The sequence below is a fragment of the Balearica regulorum genome, chromosome 20 (genome assembly GCF_011004875.1).
Source record: "Balearica regulorum gibbericeps isolate bBalReg1 chromosome 20, bBalReg1.pri, whole genome shotgun sequence".
NCBI lineage: Eukaryota > Metazoa > Chordata > Aves > Gruiformes > Gruidae > Balearica > Balearica regulorum.
In genome coordinates, this window is record NC_046203.1 from 9,011,559 (window position 1) to 9,034,253 (window position 22,695).

General features: G+C 53.9%; 2 protein-coding genes across 11 annotated transcripts in view; one reads left to right on the top strand and one right to left on the bottom strand.

Annotated features, from left to right (window-relative positions):
* The window catches only part of ASTN2 (astrotactin 2), a 357,282-nt gene that overhangs the window by 223,140 nt on the left and 111,447 nt on the right, over nt 1-22,695 (top strand). For 2 of the 3 annotated variants that reach the window (XM_075772822.1, XM_075772823.1), the window contains 3 exons: nt 5,028-5,152; nt 5,574-5,678; nt 7,186-7,365. In XM_075772822.1, coding sequence (XP_075628937.1) covers nt 5,028-5,152; nt 5,574-5,678; nt 7,186-7,365 — 410 coding nt within the window. Of the gene's footprint in view, nt 1-5,027; nt 5,153-5,573; nt 5,679-7,185; nt 7,366-20,533; nt 20,654-22,695 lie in introns of those variants that run through there. The other variant, XM_075772825.1, reaches the window with a different exon arrangement.
* Nucleotides 15,260-21,162, bottom strand: TRIM32 (tripartite motif containing 32). Of its 8 annotated transcripts, none has more exons than XM_075772829.1 (3): nt 21,068-21,134; nt 18,958-19,073; nt 15,260-18,109 (listed from the first exon to the last, which is right to left on the bottom strand). In XM_075772829.1, exons 2-3 carry the CDS (start codon nt 19,026-19,028, stop codon nt 16,099-16,101), a joined length of 2,082 nt encoding a protein of 693 aa, XP_075628944.1. In that variant the 5' UTR covers nt 19,029-19,073; nt 21,068-21,134; the 3' UTR covers nt 15,260-16,098. The 8 variants fall into 8 exon arrangements, with proteins under 8 accessions (XP_075628944.1, XP_075628941.1, XP_075628943.1 ...); XM_075772826.1 differs by having other exon boundaries at nt 18,958-19,734; nt 21,068-21,085; XM_075772828.1 differs by lacking the exon at nt 21,068-21,134 and adding an exon at nt 19,396-20,976.

A 22,695-nucleotide genomic window follows, 5' to 3' on the forward strand; every position in this document is an offset into this window, starting at 1 on the left:
GTGGAAACAGGACACCTTCTTTTCTGTCTCCCAGTGACTCTAGATCAATTTTTTTTTTTTGGTGATGACAAGCTAAAAAGAAGCTATTTCTGAATGTCCCCGTGTCAGATGCAGGCTGGGCTCTTGTGAGCTTGCAGCCGCCTCAGCGGGAAAGCTTCTCTGAGGGAAAGTTGGGTCAAAACCTGGCACTAAATAACCTCAAATCCATCATGTTCTCCCCAAGCCATTGCGGGACAGAAAGAAGTAAGATTAATAAATTATTCTTGCCGGAGAAAGCATCCTCTCAGACTTGCGTAGCAGAAAGCGCAGTCCTCGCTCGCGTAGTCGCTTTGCTGAACATAAGCACGCTGGATGATAATGTGATTAACATTTGTAGCTGTGCCGGCTCAGATAAGGGTAATTAAATCTCACGCTTCGGGGCATCAGCTAATCACTTGTGGGGTCATTTGATAGTTGATTTTTTTTTTTTTTTTTTACCCCTTCATGAATATATTTGCCCGGTTGCTGCGATGCAGGGCGTGCATCCGCTGGCGGATGGAGGCAGGAAGCCCCGTGGCAGCTGATGCTCAGGTTTGCAGTGGGAGTTGGACAGGAGCAAGGAGCGTCTCCGAAAGGGTCGGCGGGCAGAGTCCGGCCTCGAGGCCGTGTCCTTTGGGAGTGAAGTGCGAAGGGAGGAAGCCACAGCCGGCTGAGCCGAGGAGGAGAAGCTGCTCCTTCACCCAGTGGTGGTGCTAACAGGAAAATGAAATGAATGTGAGTCACCAGCTGGTCTTTCACTGCAGCGGGTCAAAATCCCACTGCGAGCCCTGCCCTGGCTTTCAGCGCCTCGCCAAGGGGACGAGGTGCCCCAGGGCTCAGCAGAACCCTGCCGTGGACCAGGACCCGGTGGCCGTGGCCCCATCCATGAGGACCACGGTACTCCGGCTGCTCCCCAGCGCCTGCGTCGGGCTCTCCTGCTCCCCAAACCCCCCCTTTCGCTCAGGGATGCTGTGGGGCGCTGGTCCCTCTTGGAGGCTTCCCGTCGGCTGCGTGAGATGATAGCAGCACAGCGGAGCACAGCAACGCAGCCCCGCGCTGCGCCGTGCCATGGCTGTATTGCATGACCTTGGGTGTATTCTCTGAGGTCAGATTCCCCCAAAACATCTCTAGTTTGTGTATCTACTTGCAGAAGGACAGGAGAACACCGGCACAGCGGGCTCTCACTGCCTGAGCCCTCCTCCCGGTATCTGAGCAGCCGCTAATTGCCTTTACCCCACCAGCACCCTGAGACGGAGGGAGCCCCTGTCTGTTATCTGAGTCACCCGAGGCGACGGGTGCGTTTTGTGACTCGGCCAAGGTTACACGAAGTGTCCATCAAAGCCAGGATTTTGAACTCAGTTTAATCCAGGCGACTGCCTTCCTCCTCAGCCCACCCTGCCAGCACGAGAGCTCAGTAAAGCCTTTGGCCATTTGACCTTTCCCAGCATCACGAATCATTTAAGTGGAAGTCAGCTCCCTCCCAAGGCAGGGACGTACTCTGGGTCAGATGCTGCTGGGGACCGGGGCTGTGAGGGAGAAACAGCATTTCCTTCTATAATGACTCAGTATCTGCAAAATGCCCCAAGAGACGTTCAGATCCCCGGCAGGAGAGCGCTGCCAGTCGACGAGTGGATTCAGTGTGCATCGTGCTGGAGAGAACAGCACGCCCGCTGCTCCTGCAAGTATTGGGCATCTGCTCTGTGAGCGATGGGGAGATGCTGGGGGGCAGAACAAGAGACAGAGGAGGATGCTGTGGGGCTTGCAGGTGCTGGGAGCAGGCGGCTTGGCTGGGCTCTCTTCTGATCCCATCGGAATAAACCTGGCTCCACGGCCGGTAGGAACTGCGAGGTCCCGAAGGCACCGCCGTGCCTCTTGGAAACAGCAGGACGCCCAGGTGTGAACGCATGCGGAGGTGCCGGTGGCTCGGCCGTGCCCCAGACGGAGGCACGTGCGGCAGCATGTGCACGGGGACGCTGTCCCTTCCCTCCCCTCGCCTGTGTCCCTGCCCTTCGCATACAGCCCAACGGCTTTGATCGGAGCTTCCAGAGCGCACAAAAGCCTGGCAGAAACTCTTTTTTTCTGCCTGTACGGTGAGCAGCGCTGCGAGCCGCAGGGTTATTAATAAAGCGCGGTGGAAAAGCAGCTACAGCCCTCTGCCGGCTGCGGCTCCGCAGAACACCGCCCGGCACGCCGCAGGCAGCAGCCGCCTGGCACGAGAGGGTTTGGGTGTCCCCATCCTCTGCCCCTCTGGTTTGCCTTCCTGCACCCGCAGGCGCGGCGAGGGCTCGGCGCGGTGGCAAGGCTCTGCAGGGAGGTTGCGTGCCCAGAGCCTGCGCCCAGAGGGGCTTCGGCTCATCCCTGCTTTGGGGTGGGCAGGGGGAAGGGGGCTGGAGGTGGGGAGGGAGGGAGGAGATGCAGGAAGGGTTTGGTAGCAAAAATGCATCGTCGAACTGCTCCTGAAGTCCTGCCTTGTACCGCTGCTCCCTCCATTATGGGAGCACGTTGCGGGCACGCACCCGTGTGTACACCCACGTCTTGACTCGCACTTACCCTTTGTTTTTCCTCGACCTTTCGACTGCGGAGCATTTAAAACGAACTGCATTACAGCAAGCGGCAGCGCAGAGCACGGCTTTTCAGTAAATACCTTTTCACAGAGGCATCAGCTCTGAGCAGCAGCCGCTGCCTGCGGGTTCCCCTCGCGCTGCTGTGCATCTCCCGCAGCTTGTCCCTCCTCAGCTGCCCGCACGTGGACCACCGGCCCCGAGGGCTCGTCCGGTCGCCTGGGTGAGCCAGGCTCGTGCCCGGGGACAGCTGGTCCGCAGGCTCGTGGCGTGGGTGGGTGTCGGTGAGATGGTCCGGGTGGGTTTGCGTGGGGGGAGGAGGAGGGGCTGCTGCTTTGGCATCTTCTCTGCCCCGTGGTGGGGTGCAGGGCGCAGGGTTAATGCTGTTTTCTGGTGTTTGCCGAGCCAGGTGGTTCTGCCCCCCGCAGCTGAGCTCTTCTGGCGTTGCCGGCTCTGTGCCCTCGTGCAAGGCGTTGGGGGAGCGCTCGGGAAGGTGCCACCAGCCAGCGTCGTTGTCCTCCTGGGCATCCCCTCCCGGTGCTCTGAGGGGGGCTGCGGGGCTGGGCAGGGACCCGCCTGTCCCTTGTGCTCCCCCCGGCGCAGGGTGCGGGGCTGACCCGTCGGGGAGGGGACGGTGGCCGTGCTGGGGGCTGGCAGGTGGGCTCAGCGCAGCTGCATCCTGCTTTCCCAGCGTAGCATCGCTCGTCTCCGGGGCTTTGGGATTTTGTAGCGCTGATGCTTTTCTCCCTTTTCTGCTGAGGCAGAGCAGCAGACACACTGACACGCTCCTTCCCGTGTTCCCTACCGACTTGCCTAATTTTGCAGCCCCTGCTTCCCACCACCCACACAGCTCCCAGCTCCGGCAGTAATTGCAGTTCTCTGTTTGCATCGCCAAAACAGCAAAGGGCTCAGAACAGCAAAGCACTGCTCCGCCACGGGGATCCGGTGCCCGGCATGATCAATAGGAGATTTGTGAGCCCATGTGTGAGCGAGAGGCTTTTCCCCTCAGACAAATAAACCACTTTTTCTCCAGCAGTGCCTGAAGTGAAGCTCCTGAGATGCAATCAGGTGCCAGTGGCTTTGAGACGAGGGTGCAGCGTGAAGGCAGGCTGCTGCCTGCTGCTTGGGGGCAATGCTGCCTGCACAGCCGTGCTCAGCCCCGCTCCTGTGTCCCCTCCTGCAGCTCCTCATCCCGCCGCCCCTCGCCCGCCTCAGGGCCGGCAGCATCCCCAGGCTGGCCACACAGGGCTACGGCCTCCTGCTTGTCACTGGTACGGGTTGCAGTGGCCGTATCCTGACTGCGGAGCAGCGGCAGGGCCCCGGGGAAGCGCTCTATCAGCCCGGCGTCTTGCTGCAGTGGGACCCTTGGAGGTGGCCAAGGTGTCCCTGCTTGCAAGATGATCATGGGCTGATGGAGCATCCCTGCCCAGGGGTGGGCTGGGGGGAGTGGAACCGGGGGGAACCCGGCAGCTGTTTAAAGGAAAATCTAGTCAGAAAAATGCAGCTGGGGCAGGCGGTGCCAGCCTGAGCCTCCCCCCGCTCCTGGGGCTGACCTGATTTTGCAGGAACCTCCCTTTTTTCTGCTCAGCTGCCCTTTTGTCTCCGCACCCGGAGGACACAGAGCCTCCTGGCCTATATTTTGGCTCTAAGATCAATATTTAAAATCCCCCCCCTCCCGTTTCCTTTGCGCAGGCGTGAGGCGTTTCGCTTGCCGGGGGAGGCTCATCTCCCAGAGACCTGTCTGTTCACAATTTCAAATAATTTCCCCGGTATCGTTGTTCTAGAAACAATTCATTAGGGGCCTATTATACAGTGTTATACCTGCCAAGGTTAGAAAAGATCCCACATGTGTGGTAAAATTGCACTGTAAGCTGCATATGCTGGCCTTTTTTTTTTTCTTTTTTTTTTTCTTTTTTGGTGTCTGCCTATAAATGTACCTTTTCCTCCTTTTGGAGAGCCAGTCATCTCGGGGCAGAGCTGTGGGGGTGATGATGCTCCCTGGGGTGGGGAGCCCTAGTGGGGCTTGGTCTGGTGCTTGGACATGGTCCCGTACCAGGAAGATGCTGCGGGTGGTGGAAAGGGGCAGTTTTGGGATGTAGCAGCCGTTCCTCTCTCCTCGTCGCTGTCTGCCCCCTCTCCAGTGGCACACTTTGAAAATCTGGGCCAAAACCAGTGGCCGGGTCCCCAGTCTGTGGGCGGTCCCACGCCGCTGGAGAGCTAATGAAGCCGTGGTCCCCGGGGAGCTCATTAAGCATCGCCTCGGAGGGCTGCGGAGCCAGGGGCAGCTGGCGGCAGGGGCTGCAAACCCCATCCCCATTAGGTCTCCTGCTCGCAGGAGATGTCCCTCCCCCTCCGCAGTCATCCATCCCGTGCCGCCGGGGCAGCTCAGCCCCCGTGCCCGGCCGTGGCCTGCATCGTTGCTTTGCAGTTGTCTTTTTCTCTCTGCAGGGAGAATAACTTCATCAAGGACTTCCCCCAGCTGGCCGACGGCCTCATGGTGATCCCCCTGCCCGTGGAGGAGCAGTGCCGCGGCGTCCTGTCGGAGCCCCTTCCCGACCTCCAGCTTCTCACCGGTACGAGCTGCCCCCGGGCTCAGTCCCCACAGGGCCAAGCATGGGAGCAAGAGCCCCTTCTCCCCCCCTGGATCCCAGCGTGGTCCCCAGGGGAATGAGCATCCCCAGTGTCACGGGGTCCTTCACGGCATCCCTCCTGCATCCCTCGGGCAGAGGTAGCGTACGGGCTCTGCGAGTCCGCCCAGCACGGCAAGGCAGCATCTCCATCCCCACAAGCTCTGGGCAGCCGCAGCCATCGCAATGCCGGTCCTGCGGCAGCCCAGGGACCCCACGGCACGACCGCAGGAGGACGTTACCATCCCTGCTACCGGTCCCGTTTCTCGCGCGTGCAGCAAAGCAAGCGCTCGGTGCGAGCATTAAGCGTTCCCCGGAGCACGCCCGCCGGGTCGGCAGGGGCTGAGCACCGGCTTTTCCTTTGTAGGGGACATCAAGTACGACGAGGCGATGGGCTACCCCATGGTGCAGCACTGGCGGGTCAGGAGCAACCTCTACAGGGTGAAGCTCAGCTCCATCACCCTCTCTGCAGGTGAGGGTTTCTAGCGGGGCGTCTGCGTGGGCGGCTGGGTAGTGGTCTTCTGCGCCAAGGCAGAGTCATGCCAAGCATCTCACCAGGGTTTCCCACCCCCAGGCTCTGCTCAGGCAGTAACTCGTGCTCCCAGCACTGCGGCAGAGGCAGGCAGAGAGATTTTCCTCCTTTTTACCGGGGGGAAACTGAGGCAGGGAGTTTGTGCGGCTCGGTTGCACAAACCAAGAACTGAGGTCAGAGCCAGGATTGAGGGAATAAGTAGCGCTGCGGGGGAGGATTTGCGTGAGGGTGGCTGTGTATACGTGTATATGCAAAAACCAGTAAGTTCTTGAAAAAATGCGGTTGCAAAAGGACCCAAAGTGCTTGTAAATGCGGGTCATATAAAGCAGGGAGTCGCAGATGAAGAAGGGGCGAGAAGGAGGATCCTGGAAACGTCAAAACATTTCACTTCTGTGTTTTTATAGCTACACATTTTGTTTCAGAAATGCTGAAACATTTTGTTGCGACCTGAAATGTTTTGCCTTTTCATTTCAAAACAGCATTTTTTATTTGAAAATCAACCTGTTTTCAAATGAGGGAAGGGAAAAAAAAAAAAAAAAAAGATTTAGTGCAGATAGGCTGCACAGCCCCACAATGAAATAACCTGCTGCTCGGAGCTGAACAAAATATTTGGGTTCAGCTCAAAATGAATTCTTCTAGCTTTTTTATTAAACCAACCTTCTCCTTCAATAAACCAACCAGCCAGATAACCTCATTTTGGTGACAGTTGTGACGTGTTTTCTTGCAGTATGTTTTCAGTTCCACCGCTGAACCAAAACCGTATAGGCCAGCTCTAAATGATGCCAAGGCACCGTGTAGTCACCGATGCCTCCACGACATTTCATCTCCGTTGAGGGTCCGTGCCCTTGTCCCAGGCCAGCAGTCCCCGCTGTCTGCACGGGTCCTGCAGGGCGTTGCTCAAGAGATGCCCCAACTCTTGCTGCCATCAGCCCAGCCCTGTGTGTCCTTCTGGGCTGCCTCCAGCTTTCCTAAAAATAGTTATTGGTTGTGCAGGGTGTTTACGCTGGGGATTACACCAGGAGAACGTCTCTGGTTATGGTTACTGCAAAGGAAAGGGCCAAGCACATCCTCGGGGGAGAGCGATGCTGATGTCCCCAAGCAGCCGGCAAAACGGGATGGAGCTGGTGGGAGGATGTTTGTGTGTGTGTGTGTGGATATGTGTGTCTGCACACACGTGCAGTCACACGTACACCCCTACAAATTGATTTGAGAGATCTCTTAGGGAGATGAATCATAGAAGGATGCCAGAGCCACAGCCCAGGGTGAACAGCAGGTTGTGGATTCCAGAGGATCGTGTAGACCATGGAGGCAAGGGAGGAGGAACTGCCTTGCGCCCATGTGGGAACGTGTATGTCCTGAGCAGGGGATCTCCTGGGTCTCCTTCCCCCGGGCCGTGGCTGGCAACCCTGCCTGGCCGACCTGCCGATCACCTGCCTCCCTCCCACAGGCTTCGCAAACATCCTGAAGATCCTCAACAAGGACAGCAGCCGGGAGGAGCTGCTCTCCTTCATCCAGCAGTTTGGCTCCCACTACATCGCGGAGGCACTGTACGGCTCCGAGTTCAGCTGCACCATCCACTTCCCCAGCAAGAAGGTCCAGCAGCAGCTCTGGCTCCAGTACCAGAAAGGTGAGGAGGGCGGCGGGAACGGGCAGGGGCACAAATGCCGGTTATCATTCGTGCTGGTTTCCATCCGTTGCCCCCTCTCCCCCGTGCATACACCATCACCGTGCCGGTTAGTGGGCGCAGACGGGAGACTTGTACCAAACTGAGTGCCCAACAGCAGGAGATGGTGGTACGTGTCCATGGGCAGCATCCCTGAGCCAGGTGAACCCATCCTGCCTGCTCCTGCCCTCCGGCTGCCGCACTCTGGCTCCATCCTTCCCCGGGGGACCCTCTTCACCACCTGCCCCCGGCCCCCGCACGCCGGGGGTGCTTGGGGTCGGGTGATGGAGATGTGACATAATTGAGCTGTCTCAGAACGGCTTCGTTTTATTGCTTGTGACAATGATGGTCTTTAAGGAAGTGTATTAAATCAATAGCAGACTCATTGTGCTACACCATAAATAACGAGACACATCATTAAACAGGGCAATAAACTTCAGGACTTTGAAGTAATACAATTAGGTTATGTTTATAAAAACTCCCTTATCGCCGTAGCCTTCTATTTGCCAGTTCATCTCTCTCCTCCGGGGAGTTGGGGATATTCTCTGGGTCTGCTATTTTTCCATTGAAAAACGTCTGTGATGTTTCATAGGGCCTGTTGTAGGGCCGATAGTAACGGAGGTTGTAAAGGCACTTGCAAACCGCCCCGTGGGTGCTGCTGAGAGCAGCCTCGCGTTGTGCAAGCCAGCAGCCAGAGGTGTGCTCCCACCCGCCGCCTCCGTCGCTCTCTGCTCATTTTCCTCTCTTCCTAGCGCAGCTCGTCTTGTAAGCGTATTTATAACACCCTGTGCTTGTTTGTTTGGGATTTCAGTAGTGGTAAGTGAAGTTTGCTATAGCGATGCCCCTGTTTAGCAGGAGAGAGCGTGGTGGAGGTGTCTTGTTTACGTACTCACGATGTTATTAATTATTTGGGTTCACTCCCTGCAATTCCCAGGCAAACGTGTCGGGAGCAGACCCGGAGTGGCTCGGTGGCCCCTGCAGATGCAGGGTTTCTCCGGAGATGCTGGGTGGGAACGGGAGGCAGCCGCTGCGGTCTGAGCCTGGCACAAGCATCACCGCTGGTTCGTGGTGCCGGGGCCCAAGGGGAGATGCCCGGTGGTGAAATATCCCCCGTTTCTGAGCCCCCACCTTCCCCCTGGCCAGGGGCAGCGGTGGTTCCCGGGGCTCCACCGCAAAGCCCTGCGGTGGCACAGGGCCTGAAGGCGAGCAGTGCCTCGCGGACAAAATAATTTCCTTTTTAGTCCATGGTATGCAGCGGGCCAGGGCAGGCTGCCTCGCTCCCCGCCCGCCTCCCAGCCGTGCCCCCGCAGCCGTGCCCGCCCCGTGCCGCTCGCAGGGCTGCCCTGGCATGCAGGGGGCATCTGGGGCATCCTTCCCCACCGTCCCAAAGCACTTGTGGGACCCTGGGGATCCCCTGGGGCTTTGGCACGTAACGCCTGGATGTAAGCGTTTAATTCCTGACCGTGCAGCGTTTGGGCACTGGGTGCCGGCTCCAACCTTGTTCCTCGTGCGTGGCTCCGTCTGTAGCTTCGGTACCTGGCGGGATCAGCGGGGTTGAACTCTGGGGCTGTGGGTACCGCAGAGGGGACAAGGGTTGTACTTAGCTCTTTGATGGCCAGAAAATGCTCTGGGAAGGACCTGGGGGATGTTCAGGGCTCCTGCTGGCACGAGGGGAGGTGAGCTCTGTGGATAGGGAAGGTGTCACGGGAAACCCAGAGCTCTCTCCTGGAGAAACCCCAGTTAGCTCAGAGAAAGAGCTTGCTGTTTATGGTAGACGGATTTTATTCCCAGCTTCTCCACTGATTTACCCTCATTTTGCCAGTGACATAAGGAGGATCTGAATAAATAGCTCCAGCTAGACAGTTCTGGATGCCTTCTCCACTCGGAAACAGCTCTGGCCCGCCGGGCTCCCCGCTGCTAGCCAGCTCGTTTCCGAACTACTCAGAGAGCACACATATGCATCATCTCTAATAAATACAAAAGTAAGGCCAGGATAACTGTAATTTGTTAGCGAACAAAGCAGGTCAGAAGAGGAGGGGGAGCGGAGAGTCTCGAGCTAATTGGAACGGCACCAACTATGATAGAAATGCACATTGCGGCGTGTTTGCAGCATCGCACAAAATTATTTTAATATTGTAATCAACTTCATAAATCAATCGGCAGGCCTCAGGAGGAGGCCTCCACCAATAAAATGCGCAATCTGCGCATCGAGCCCTAATTGAAAACATGGTCTCGAAGAGGAGACCGTGCCGCTGGCAGCCGGACTCCTTGTAAAGCGCCGGGCCAGGCGCTGGCTCTCTGCCGAGGCTGGAGCAGCCCAAACGCCGCGCTCGCAGCCGGCACAGCAGCCCGTGACGTGGGTCGGTGTCTGCAGAATGCTTCCTTCAGCCAAACGGAGGAGAAAGGGATCTGGCTCTCACCAGGGACGGCAGAAAGTTGGTGGCTTCTCGCTGCCCGGACCCACCGCCCTGCCGGGACGGGCGGGCTGCAGGCACTGCCGGCGTTTGCAGGCTGCTCTGCCTGTAGAAATGCAAAATGTTCCCTTTCCTCCTGCAAGGAGATAAGGAGTGTGCTGGGGGAGGCAAGAGAGCCTCCACCCTTGTTCCTAAGGATTTGCAGGAGTGAATCCTGCAGACGCGAGCGGCAGAGAGGCACCGAGCACCACGCTCCTTCCAGGGCAGATGTGGAAAAATCCCCCAGGCCCCCCTCTAGGAACCGCGTTAGCCCGTGAGCAGACCAACCCAAACCCCAATTTTATGTCATGCAGTGATTAAAAGCCCATTTTTTGGTCTACTTGCTCTGGCTCTGTGCAGCCAAGCAATGCTTTAACTCATCAGAGTAGCCTCCGAGCGGGGACCTTGAGATCGACCCGGCCATTGATCTGTGCCATGGGAGCCCGCGTCATTTTTCTCCCCGTCGAAGCCAGCTTTTAATGCTGACGGCACCTCATTAAATCCATACCAATTGTGTGAGCATCTTTGTTTAACAGCTGGGGTAAACGCGACACCCCCGGCCACCTCCTGTCACGTGTAAGACTCTGCTGGGTCTGCCCAGGATGGAGTGAACTGGCTTCGTCACGGCTCCTGCGGTGCTGCGCTTTGGAGTTGTGGCTAAACCGGTGTTGCTAACGCCCCGGCGTGCTGGCTGCTGCTGAGCAGTGCTTGCACAGCGTCCGGCCTTCCTCTCTTTCCCACTCTGGCCCCGCAGCGAGTAGGCTGGGGTGGGCAAGATGTTGGGAGGGGACACAGCCAGGACTGCTGACCCGGTCTGGGCTGTTCCACGCCGTATAATGCCATGCTCAGCGATAAAACTGGAGGTAGAGACTGGGGGTCAACCCACCACAAAGAGACTCACGGGAGGAAAGAGAGCAATCCCTCCGTCCAGCAAATCCACCTGCCAGGGACCGCTTCAGTCCCTGCTAAGGGTTTGTCAGAGACCCGGTTGCTCTGTGGCCCCTCGGTGTGGCTGGATGAGGAGGAGGAGGAGGAGGAGGAGAGCTTGGTTAGGAAAAGGGAAGAGCTGCTCTGATAGCAAAGTCTGACAGCCCCAGTGGGATTTCCCCAAGAGCTGTTCTAGCTTGCTCGTTCCCACTGCGATACACAAAATGCAGAACAAATGTCTGTAAGTGCTCCGGCACTTAGAGAAAATGGAGACGTTATCAGCAGTAATGCGGAGGGTCTCGTCTTGTCAAGCATTTGAGTGACAACTCTTTTCCTTCTCGCAGTGCAGACTAGCTGAACCTCAGCGTGGGAGACTCCTGTTCTCCAGCTGGGAAAAGCTGGAAAAAGAAACGGTGTGTCGGTGGCGTGCTGCCGCCGAGGAACGGGCGGACTTGCGGGAGCTGCTCTCCCTTGCCACCGCGGACCTGGGAGACGCATGGCTGGGGGGAGCGGGGAGAGGTGCTGATGTACAAGGGTGGAAGAGATTCAGGGGGTTTCACTACCCAAGTGTTGGGCTGTGGTAGCTCTTTATGTCTGCAGTGAGTGAAATGTTTGTTTTTCTTGCATTTCCCATGATCTCTAGAGTTTCCTTGGCTGAGGTTACCTGGCCACGCTGGGTGCTCAGCAAGCTGAGCTCTGAAAGTGGCTGCTGCAGGTGTGAAAGATGTTCCCTCTTGCATTAAAATGGTCCACGGAGGGGCTGTGCCCTGACAGGTCCTGTCACACTCCCTAAGGCTTTCCACCCACCCGCCTCCCCAGTACTTGCTTCTCTTCTCTTGGACCATACGTCATCGGTTGTATTTACCTTTAAGAGGTTACAGTTTTCATGCTTTCTTGTGAACTCAGCAGTTTAGACAAAAGTCTTCATAAAATACAAGCCACTTCAAGCATACAGCCTCGAGCTCTGCTAAAATAGCAGTCCGTATTCCTCCGCGTAGGGTCTGTGGATCCCCTCTGTCCTCTCAAGGTCTCATTCATCTCCCTTCAGGTCTGGTACTGCCACAACACAATTAAGATCGAACTAGTCCACGGGAACCTTTAGTTTTCATTTCCCAGACACAATCAGGTGCATTAAGAAAGCTGTAAGGCAAGCTTTGCATCTATTAAAGGAGATGATGGCCTTCCCTTATACCTGCTTGGTCAGAACTAAAGCATATAGAATTTCCCTGTCCTTGAGATCTGTTCCTATAAATAACCACTCTATTACCTTTCTAACACACTTACTGCTTGTGGTGTATGGCATTATATTTATTTCAAAACCCCAGATTTTGACATTTTGTTCGGAGGAGGAAAAAACAGTCTAGCTGGTTGCCGTGAAATTTAGTTTAGACTGAAATATGTGCTGTGACTCAGTCTGCTAAATGACCTTATGCACTGCTCATTGTAATCCAAAATTGCCAGGCAAGTAGAGTAATTAGTTGTGCAAAATGAAATAACTTTAAATCCTCGCATTGAGTAATGACCCAGAAAAATCACTTAAGCTATACAATAGAAAAGACTCGAAGCATCTGGCTTTATTTTTACTTTTGTAGCTCTGCCCCCTTTGATTAAGAAACAGGCTCTCCCGCCTCATCCCTTTAGAAACCCTGGCTGTCGGTTGCTGTCCAGAACAAACGTTCGCGGTTTAGTTGCCGCTACCCTAAGAAATCATAACTTCTCATAAAACGGCAGGGTAAGTCTAATAGCACCGGTGCGGCAGTTGTTCTGCAAGGATCATATGTGTTTGATAAACCAGCAACTCGTATCTGTTTCAAGAGCTGTTTCATATCATCTGAGATGAGCCCAAGTGATAAAAACCTTCACCCAGATCAGCAAACCCAGCTGGGGTAGCAGGACCCGGGGAGGACCTGCACGTGCTGATGCTCAGCTTTCCTTTGGCTCCACCTAAATACACTCTTTCTAATGCATTTTTGTTTTGGCAGCATTTATTAAAATTATCCAGAATAATAGCTGAACCCTCACAGCAGCACTCCTACCAGCCCAGGCGAATATGTCACCTCGACAGCGGGGCAGAGCTGAGCCAGAAAGCCCCTCGACAAGCCGGGGAGGTGGGTGCTGAAGCCTGCAGCCAGGCTTCCGCATCCCCTTCCCGAGCGCTCGGTGCCAGTGAATTTCGACCAGACCTTTAAAACATCAGGTATCGGCTACGGTGAAACATAAGATATTGCCCTTGTGGGAGTATCGGCATGAATTAAGGTATGAAACTCTAGTATTTGTTTATGAGGTGGGTAGGGAAGTGTCAGATAAAGTTACATGAGACCTGCCAAGGAGATCAGATTTATCCTCCGCATCCTGACGGCATAAAAGGGGTCTCGTAGCCGTTGTGTTGCCAAGTCTATTTCCCGCTGGCCGTAAAAACCAATCTGCCACCAAAGGGAGGAGATGAAGTGTTTTTAATAAGAAAATGAGTCGTTTGCAATGCGCTTTTAATTGGATCAATTTTTCCTTTACTACACAATCTTTAAAAACCACACACATATGTATAACCAGACAAGCTCTTTCTCCAGGTAGAGAGCAGAAGCCAAACTATTTCATCACAATCCTTAATTACTCCATTTCATCTCGTTTGTCAGACGATTACAACACTGTGTGGGGGCACCACGGCAAGAAACACAGCTCTGCAAAACCGTCTCGCAGTCACTGTCGAGTTTTGTCAGGGGATGTGCATACCCTGGGCGAGGGACAGCAGGTTTTCTTTTTCCCTTTTCTGCCTGAAACCCGAGACTAAAAGAAGAGCCGCAGGCGACACACACCCCCGGGTGCCGATCGCAGTGTCCTGGCCCACCAGTGCATCGCAGGGTAGTGTTATTTTTCTTTAATGTCTGAGTGAGAGACAGATGACAGACGCTTTGTTTGAACCGTGTAACCAGGACAGGCTGGAATAACCAACTGCTCAGTTTACTGGACCAGCTTTTATGTCCCTTCAAGCACTCCAGGAAATGTTATTGCTAGTAGTGTGATGTTTATTGCAAAAAAAAAAAAAAAAAAAAAAAAAATCCATTGGAACAGAAAATGACAGAGGTACATATTATCATAGATAATATTGCTTCAATTATTCAGGTCCACGGTAGCTTCCTGCTTGGAGCAGTTCTTAGAAACAGGAGAAATGTTTAAAAGAGATCAGGAGGAGAGGAACTGCCATTACCATAATACTGGAAAAAATGCCTTGAGTTACAGTGTAATTAACTGCAGAACAGCCTAGTAATAGTCATCATCTCCCAAAACCATGCACGCAAGATGAGATCGGCTCCCCAAATTGCTGTTGCATACCTTAGGCAACTGCCCCCTCCCACCCAAAAAGAGAAGCAGAGAATGTAAATAATTACGTGCGGGTTGGTAGCCTTGGCAAACACAGAGAGCAGCTCAGGAGGGAAGGGGGGGTTCAGCTCCCTTGAACTCCGTCAGCACCACCTACCACGGTCTATTCCCTTCTCCGAAAGCTTTTTCCATGGAATTATAGCAAGAAAAATAGGAAGTTGCCCTGATGGAGGGGCACCTCCATCACACAGCTGAGTGTTTGTTCTGCCGGCCCTCCTCAGTGCTTTGGCTGAGCAGAACAGGGAGAGGAAAAAACCCCCAAATCCCACCAAAATCTGCTCTGAGCACTGCTTCTGCAAACCCTGTAACTGCCAAACAACTGGCTGGAGCAGCAGTGGCTCTGAAGCCTATTTTACTTTGCTGTTTCACCAGGGGAAAGTATACAGGAGCTTAAAAAAAAAAAAATCACCTGTTGCATACATGTTGTAGCACAAGCAGCAAACAATTTGCTGTAACATGGCAGCCACCATAAAATCAGCTTTTATATTGTCTGTGGTGCCCCCAAATTTGCAACTACATTGTTGATAGCAACAAATAAATGCACTGCAGTGTAACTATTATCTGTGGCAGATTAACATGCTACCACTGTGCCCTATTTAAATGCATCTTTCCTTCAATAAACTATTCTAGGCAAGCAGCACCACACTGAGGTACACATTTATCAGCCAGGAGAGTAGCACTGTGGGGGCCTTGGTTCACACAGCTGCAGTTTTGTGCTTCATTTGGCCCAAAGCCGTGATGAACATGAACTCTGGTGCCTGCTGGTGCCGTAAAAAAAAAAAAATCTGAGGAATGTAGTGTTTTGCTGTGCAAGGGAAAAAAAAGGCAATGCACCAATGGACACGCTTCCAAGTATTAAAAAAAATCAAAGCGAAACAGCCCCCCTCATCCCATCTCAGCAGTGAGTAGCTTGCACATACAAAGTGCAGATGGGTGGAAACCTCTTGCTAAATGCAATGGTCTGGAATGCAGAATAGTGAAGTGCAGGTGAACATACAATATATTGCATTTAATCTCATTCACTACAATCTCCCAGTCTTATTCCCCCAGCCCTCCCCCCTCTCTCCACGAAGCTTTAGATACCAGACGTACCTTCCAAGGACAGTTTCCAGGATACATTTAATAATAAAACAACAGTAAATATCAGCCATAGGTTTCCCCTCATTTCTTTTCCTCCAGCCCCCTCCCTTTTACCCCCTTCCACCTATCAGAACTCTTAGTAGTAATAAAAACCCTGTTGCCATCCGAGGGCAGTTCTCTGGCTCGGTCTCCCATGATTGCACAGTACTCACTTCACATTGAACAGACACGGTTCACAAATGGCACGACGGGGGCGATCTCCCGAATATCAGAAAAACGGAGAGAGAAAACCGTCCCTCGTCAGTTTGAAAGTAAAGCTCCATCTCCCCGCAGTTTAAGAGGGCTATTTCATTTTATGCAGTGCTGCAATCAGAAATTGCTTTCTCTAGTAGTTGCCCAGACAACTGCTACCCAGTTCTTTGCGAGTACCACAGCGAGAAGAGGATTGCCTCTCTAGTCCTCTAAGGGAAGGTGATTTAGAGCAGTCAGTCAGGGTTTATGGCACAAAGAAAGATACAATGGTTGAAACTGGAAGTGTAGGAGATGTGGCGTAAGGAGGTGAGAAGGTTTATGGAGTGGAGTGACCAGTCATTTAGCAAGGAACCAATACTCCAGAAGGACAGATCCTTTCTCTCGTGCTTGTTCTTTCTTATCGTATGGATTTTATAAAGAGAAGAAAAAGCAGACCACCACCACGTAAGCTATTTTGTTTCTAAACACAAAACACGACAGCCTTTATGCCAAACCCCCTTCGGTTATGGCACAATCTTTCTGAACGCTTGACATTGTTTCCTGTCAGATTGCAATGAGGCTGGAAGAATCTCTGCTGCCAAAAGAGGCTTTGCTGAGAGACATGCCTTTACGGGGTGGAGTATCTTCTCAGATGGTAACTGTAGATCTTAATGCAATGATCCCAACAGTCCAGCACCAGCAGCTGCCCTTTGGGAGTAATGGCAATACCAACTGGGCAGGTGAGTCCTTCCCGGATTAGGATATTATAGCCGCCTCCTTTAGGAAAATGCAGGATTTCTTTACGGCTACTGTCAGCAACAATGAGGTCTCCCCTGGCATCGACACACATCCCAGCAATGCACCTGAAATCCTCATTCTCAGAGAAGAAGTGGCTAATCTGGCGTCCCAGCTGCCCATCTGGGCCGACGGAGCCAATTGAAAAGCCTCCTTCTAAATGGTGTTCGTACTGCCGGTTTTCCAGGTTAAGCCCCAGCCCTTGAGTAAAGTATATGGTTCCTTCAGCATCGCAGGTGACAAACTTTGGGCGCACCGCGCTACATAAGCAACTATACTTCACCACCCCCACGCCGCGGTCCACTGTAAAACACCAGAGTTTTCCCCCTTCCACGTCGGTCACTACAAACTGCCCAGAAGGCAGGGCGGCGATGCCCCACGGCTTGCTTAGCTGGCTCCGGTGACACGCCACGCAGTGACCATCCATGGTGTAGACCTTGACAGAGTTATCGTAGCTGTCGGTCACGCCTATCAGGCCATGGCAGTTCATGGTGACAGAAAGGGGAGTCAAATTGGGCAAGTCCGCCCCAAGGAAACTCAGTACAAAACTATCGATTCCGCTAGGGCTCCGGCGGATCTCCTTCAGAAAGCCTTTGCGGGTAAAAACCTGGATTCGGAAATTGCCTCGGTCTGCCACAAGCACCTCGCCCTGCAGGGTGACGTGTAGGCTGACGGGGAGATTAAACATCCCTGGCAGGCTGCCCTTGGAGCCCATCTTCTTGATGAAGTGACACTGCTGGATGCTCGTGGCTGCTTCAGGCATCCTTGGCTTGGCTGGTGAGGCATTTGGTGTGCAGCTGGCCTCTTCTTGCACAAAGTCAGGCTCCCGAAACGATGCCGATGAGGATGCTGCAGTTTCCATGAGCGATTCCTCCACGTTAACGGTCCGGGGTTTCTTCACCACCTGCCCGATCTGCAGTGGTCCCACATGGCTCACCTTAAGGAGTTCAACCTCTTGAAGAGTCAGCTCCTTTGGGAGACTGTTTGTCAGTTCTGGTTCTTCCTCATCTGCTGCCTCCTCCAAGAGAGCTATGTCTCCCTGCTTTATTTTGGCTAGGAAATAGTCACAGCGAGACATAATCTGCACTTCTGCTAAGTTCAGCAGATAAGCCTGCTCCTCCATTACCTGATTATTTACCTTCTCCACTTCAGACAAAGAGGTGGTGAAGAACTTGCGTGACCTGGCCAGTTCTTCCTGGATCTTGCGCTCTTCTTTGCTGTAATCTTGCAGAACTGCTTTGTATCTAGATTGCAGGTCTCTCGAAACACCCTCCAGAGATGCTTTTCTTTTCTGCAGATCACCCATGAGCTCCCGAAGTCTGGCAAGCCTCGTCCCAAATTCCCTCCTACGCTCTTCAGCAGCCTCTTTGATAGCAATGACTCTATGCCCTTGGGACATGTGTGATGTCTCCTTGCACGGCTCGCACAAAACCAAGCTACAGCTCTTGCAAAAGTGTCTTGGCAACCTTCTCCCACAGACCTTGCACATGAGAAGACCCACCACTTCCCCCAGTCCGGTGGTGTCTATGATCTTCAGCACAGTAAGATTGTCAGTCAGCTGAGCTAAGCTTGTGATCCGCGTGATTTTGCTGCAAAAGGGGCACCGTATCCCATTAATGCTGTTTGCTAGGAGTTTCTCCAAGCACTGTTTGCAGATGGTGTGCCCGCAGTGTAAGAGCTTGGGTCTCAGGTGCTCCTCAGTGAAGGACTCCATGCAAATGGGGCACTCCAGGACCTCCCGGAGTGCATCCGAGTTGAGCTGAGGGGCGGCAGCCATGGCTTTCCAAGGCAGCTTTAGCTGGTGCAAACTCTTGTACTCACATCTACTCCAAGGTGCTCCGATTCTGTTCAGAAAGAAAAAAGGAAATGTGATTTATGTCATCATCAGCAGTTACATATACGTGCAATTTATTTCTGATTTATCACCCAACCCGGGAAAAAAGAAGCCGAGTTAGCTTTTTGGCATTTGGAAGGGATGGATTAGTCATAGCTAATCTCAGAGTGGGCAAATTCCAAAACTAACTTGCAGCTCCAAGTGCGATGAATTATTCACTTGCAAAATTTATAAGTAGAACTGAAAGAAGTGTAATGGCAGCAATAAGGAAGCCCAATAGATATTGATGACCGAATCATCTCCTCATGGTGCCCATCTCCCGCTGCCAAGCCTCCGAGTTTACATAATTTAGTGAAACCCAGGGAGATTAAACCAAGCATTCAAAATGCTGCGCATCAAAAGAGGAACCAGATGGTGCAACGCTTTAGGACATTAATAGATCACCTCTGGAGACCTGCATTCAGATGTGACATCAGATACAAACAAAATAAATGTGGTTGTTTTAGTCTGCTTTTCTAGATAGCCAAAATAAATTTTCAAGGTTTCATATGTTTGCCAGAAAGTGAAACTAGAAGGAATGATTTGTCAGCTTCCGCTCATTCTGGGAATGACTGTACATACTGAAATCACACAGTGAAGATTTTACGCCAGTGTATTTCATTAACCTCTGCATCACGCTTCAGTATGCAAATTGAACACAGCTCGACGCAGCAGTGTTCTAGCAGGTATTAGCAATAATGGAGTTAACAGACAACTCCAAACATTTGTTAATACATACTACAAGTGTTCACTATTAGTTCTTGAACTTAGCTTAATTGCATATGATTTCTCCTTATTTCACAGTCTTGCAGCATTGACCTCATTCTTGTGTTCTGGTTCAGTTTTATACCACTCTGGTTGCTGTTCAGCTTCAATCCAGGTTTCTCCATCCTCACATCCCTCCCAGCAGGGAGCAGATCCCAGCAGCTCTCTTACTAAAGCAGCCATCCATTCAAAAGGAACAGAACAGGGTTCACATCATTAAGTTATTATTCAGTAGACTGGGTTTCAATACCTTTGCTATTTCATTGCTTAGCCATTAAAAGAAATGGGGAAGAAAACATTTCTTCTAGGGGGAGAGGAGGAGAAGGAAGTAGTTAGTCTTTAAAATGAAGAGACGGGCACAGAGGGATGTGAACAGACAGCTTCTTCTGAATAATGGCTGCACGCACGCAGCACTCTCGCTTCCCTGCTGGGTTTGCCTGCTTCATCCTCGGGAGCATTTCAGACAGAAAGGTTCACTGTATTTCAGTTTACCGTTTACTCGAGTGGAAGATGACAACCGCAATGAAGACAAGATCTTTATGTTCATAGAGAGAAGAAAAAAAAAAATCATTTTAATTTATCAGCTGCAGCTCACAGTCCTTTAAAGCCCGCGTTTCAGGAGGGGATTCAGTGGCGTAGCAGAATCTCCAAGTACCAAGCTGGGATCTGATCCTTGGCTCGACAAGTATCGCATCCCGGCACGCGGGGAGCAGGGGCACTCCAGGCGCTTGCTGCCGCTGGCACCGGATACGCTTCCCTTTTGTTCTTAGCATATATCTCAGCTGGGGAAGGAGAAGCCTGAGTACTGCCATGTAGATCAGAAACCTTCCTCTGAGGGATGAAAAATCTGTATTTTAAAACGATTTTTTAAAAATGAAACACAGGATACCAGATCCATTATTCTTATTTTCCTTGGAAATATGTCAAAACACTTGGTTAGGGAAGGATGAGGGACAGCGCAGACACCAGATACACCAGAGAGTTACATAAAAAGCCACCTTTAAAACAAGTATTTTCATTAAAGAACAATGGCGGAGGGGATTTTGTTTAGTTCTAAGTTAGGTTCGGTTTCTAGAAAGACGATTCGTACGACATTCTTTTCATATATAAACCCCTTTTATCAGAATGCCAGCGCGTGCCTTAGTAACGTGACATTATTTTTACTGCTGCACTTTTTTATCTTTATCTCGCACTCGGCCGTGCCTTCATGGAAGTCTCCTTAACAGCGAGTTGTTCTTGCGTATCAGTCCCTCCCAAGGCAGCTCCTCTGACGCAGGGCAGGGTTTTAGAGAAAGTCTCAGCTGAGGATCAAGCTGTAACTCTGTAAATTATGTGAGTTTGGCTTCCTTATATTCAAAGAATTTTCCTGCCGTAGTTTTCTGTTCTCGCCCTGTAGTTTTTAGCTAGCGTGTGTGGTGAGACAACTTGTTTCGCTTGTAATCCTTAACTGGTGTCGTTACCAAGTTAAAATAATAGGGTAAAGCTGCAAAATCTGCATCGTGACTGCTTCCTGCAGCGCTGGTGACAGCATCAGTGAGGGCTATGAAAGCAGCACGACAGGACGCGGGTTCGGAGGGGGTGGGGGGGGGATGTTTGCTGACCGCAAATGCTGGCGGGTCCCTGGCCGGCGGCAGCAGCCGGCACTGAAGCCCTGCGGTGTCACCGACTGACCCTCAGCCCCGCGGCCGGGCCCTGCGGAGGGAGACTCGCGGCGGTGTGGGCCGCACCGACCGACAGGACGCTCGGGCCGGTACAAACCGCCGTTTTCATCGCACCCTCCTGCCTTCCCCCCGCCCCTCGCCCCCGCCGGGCTCCAGCAGGTGCCCAGGCAAGGCCCGGGGTGGGCCGCGGCCTGAGGGGGGGCTCGGCGGGGCGGACCCACCCCAGCGCGGCCGCCGAGGAAGGGGGATGGGGGGGGGGGGGGGGGCTTTCACCGGCGGGGAGCGCCCATCCCGCGGAGGCACGGCTCGGCGGGGGAAGAGGGAGGGGGTGGGGTGTCCAGGCGGGGCCGCCCGGCCCGGCCGCCCCCTCCCCAGCCCGCCGAGGCCGCCCCGGCCCCCGTGGAGAAGGGGGAGGGGGGGGGGTCCCGCCCGCCGCCGCCCCGCGCCCCCACCCGGCCTCCAGGGGGCGCCGCCGCCGCCGCGGGGCCCGGCCTGCGCCCTACCTGCCCGCCGCTCCCGGGACGCGCGCCGCTCCCCGGCATGCTCCGCGCCGCCTCGCCACCGTCACGTGTGCGCCGGGCCGCGGAGCCTGCCGGGAGATGGAGTCCCGCTGGAGGTCGGGGCGGGGGCAGCGGGGGGCCCGTCCAGCGGGCGGGGGCGGGCGGGCGGACGGCAGCCAGCCTGCCCCCGGGCCTGCCCCCGGGCCTGCCCCCGCCGAGGGCTGGAGGGGGGGACTGTCCGCACGGGGAGCTCCCAGCTCGGCCAGGCTCTTCCTCCGCACCTGTGCTGTAGCTGTTTCTATCGAGGAAAGTTAAAAGAAAAAAAAGGGAACAGAAACATGTTTTCTTCATTTGTGTGTGTGTGTTATCACGTGCGATTTCCGCAGACACAGGTTGGTCTGTGCCCTTTCCCTGATCAGCAGTACTGCTGCTGGAGCAGCCCTTTCCCCTTCCCTTTCCCCTTGCCTTTCCCTTTCCCTTTCCCTTTCCCTTTCCCTTTCCCTTTCCCCTTGCCTTTCCCTTTCCCTTCCCCTTCCCTTCCCCTCCCCATTCCCCTTCCCCTCCCCTTCCCTTCCCTCTGACCAGTCCTGCCCCTACATCGGGTTTTGCGTCACCTATAGAAAATTTATCTTTCTGGGTCCATTTCATAAACTGCGTTGGAGCAGCCCATGGACTCCCAGGACAAAAAGGACTATTTTTAGGCAGAGAATAGCAAATGTAATCAGTTGATTGGGTGAACGCACGTAAATATCATCAGTAACTAGATAGGCAGCTGCAGTTGCTTATGCAAGGACTTGCTCGGGGCGCGTCCTGGTTGATATTAATTCCTTTCCCGCAGTGGCCCCAATTCTGCGCTGCGGCCGACGATCAGCAGTTGGTGGGGAATTGAGCGGTTGCGGGGTTCGCCGTCGAGCAGAGGAGAGCTTGCCTTGCCCGGTCATTCGGCTCTGCTGCTCACGGCTGGGAGGTAGCAAAGGATGGCGTCTCCGTTACACCCGCGCTGGACTAATGACTGGACTCATTAATCATAGAATCAGTCATTTCCCTCCTCCTGCTCGTCCCTCCAGCCTGTATTCCTGACCTCTCTGCCCATCAGACGGGCTGTAACGCCGGCAGCGGTAGCGGGAGGCAGGGGTTTCACCACCGGACCGTGGCTCTGCCCTGCCCTGGTGTTTCTTGGGGTCGCGGTGCTGTAACGGCTGTCAGTGACGCCCATCCTGTTCCAGCTCAACGTTCACTCATCCATCGTGAGATGGCTTTATGGGATGGCGGAGAGACCAGTTTAACTGTGACCCCAGGGGGCTGCACAGCGGATCAGTAAATGTTGGGGTTTGGGGCTTCCTCTGTGAGAGCGGGGAGAAGCCCAGCCCTGGGCAGGCAGGGCCAGGGGAACCATGTCCTTGGCACACACGCGGCACCCGCGCAGTATCCCGCAGACAGCCCTGCTCGGGCTGATGCGCAGGTGAAGGTCCGGAGGCTCGGAGGAGGCGAGCCCTCGATTTAACCGTTTCCTGTAAACCCGGTGTGCCCGGGCGGGAGTGCGGCACAGCCGGCGCCGTGCCGGCAGCTGTGGGGCCGTGCCTAGACCTTTCAGCAAAAGCTGCAGCACGTTTCCAGTGTTGGTTGCTCAC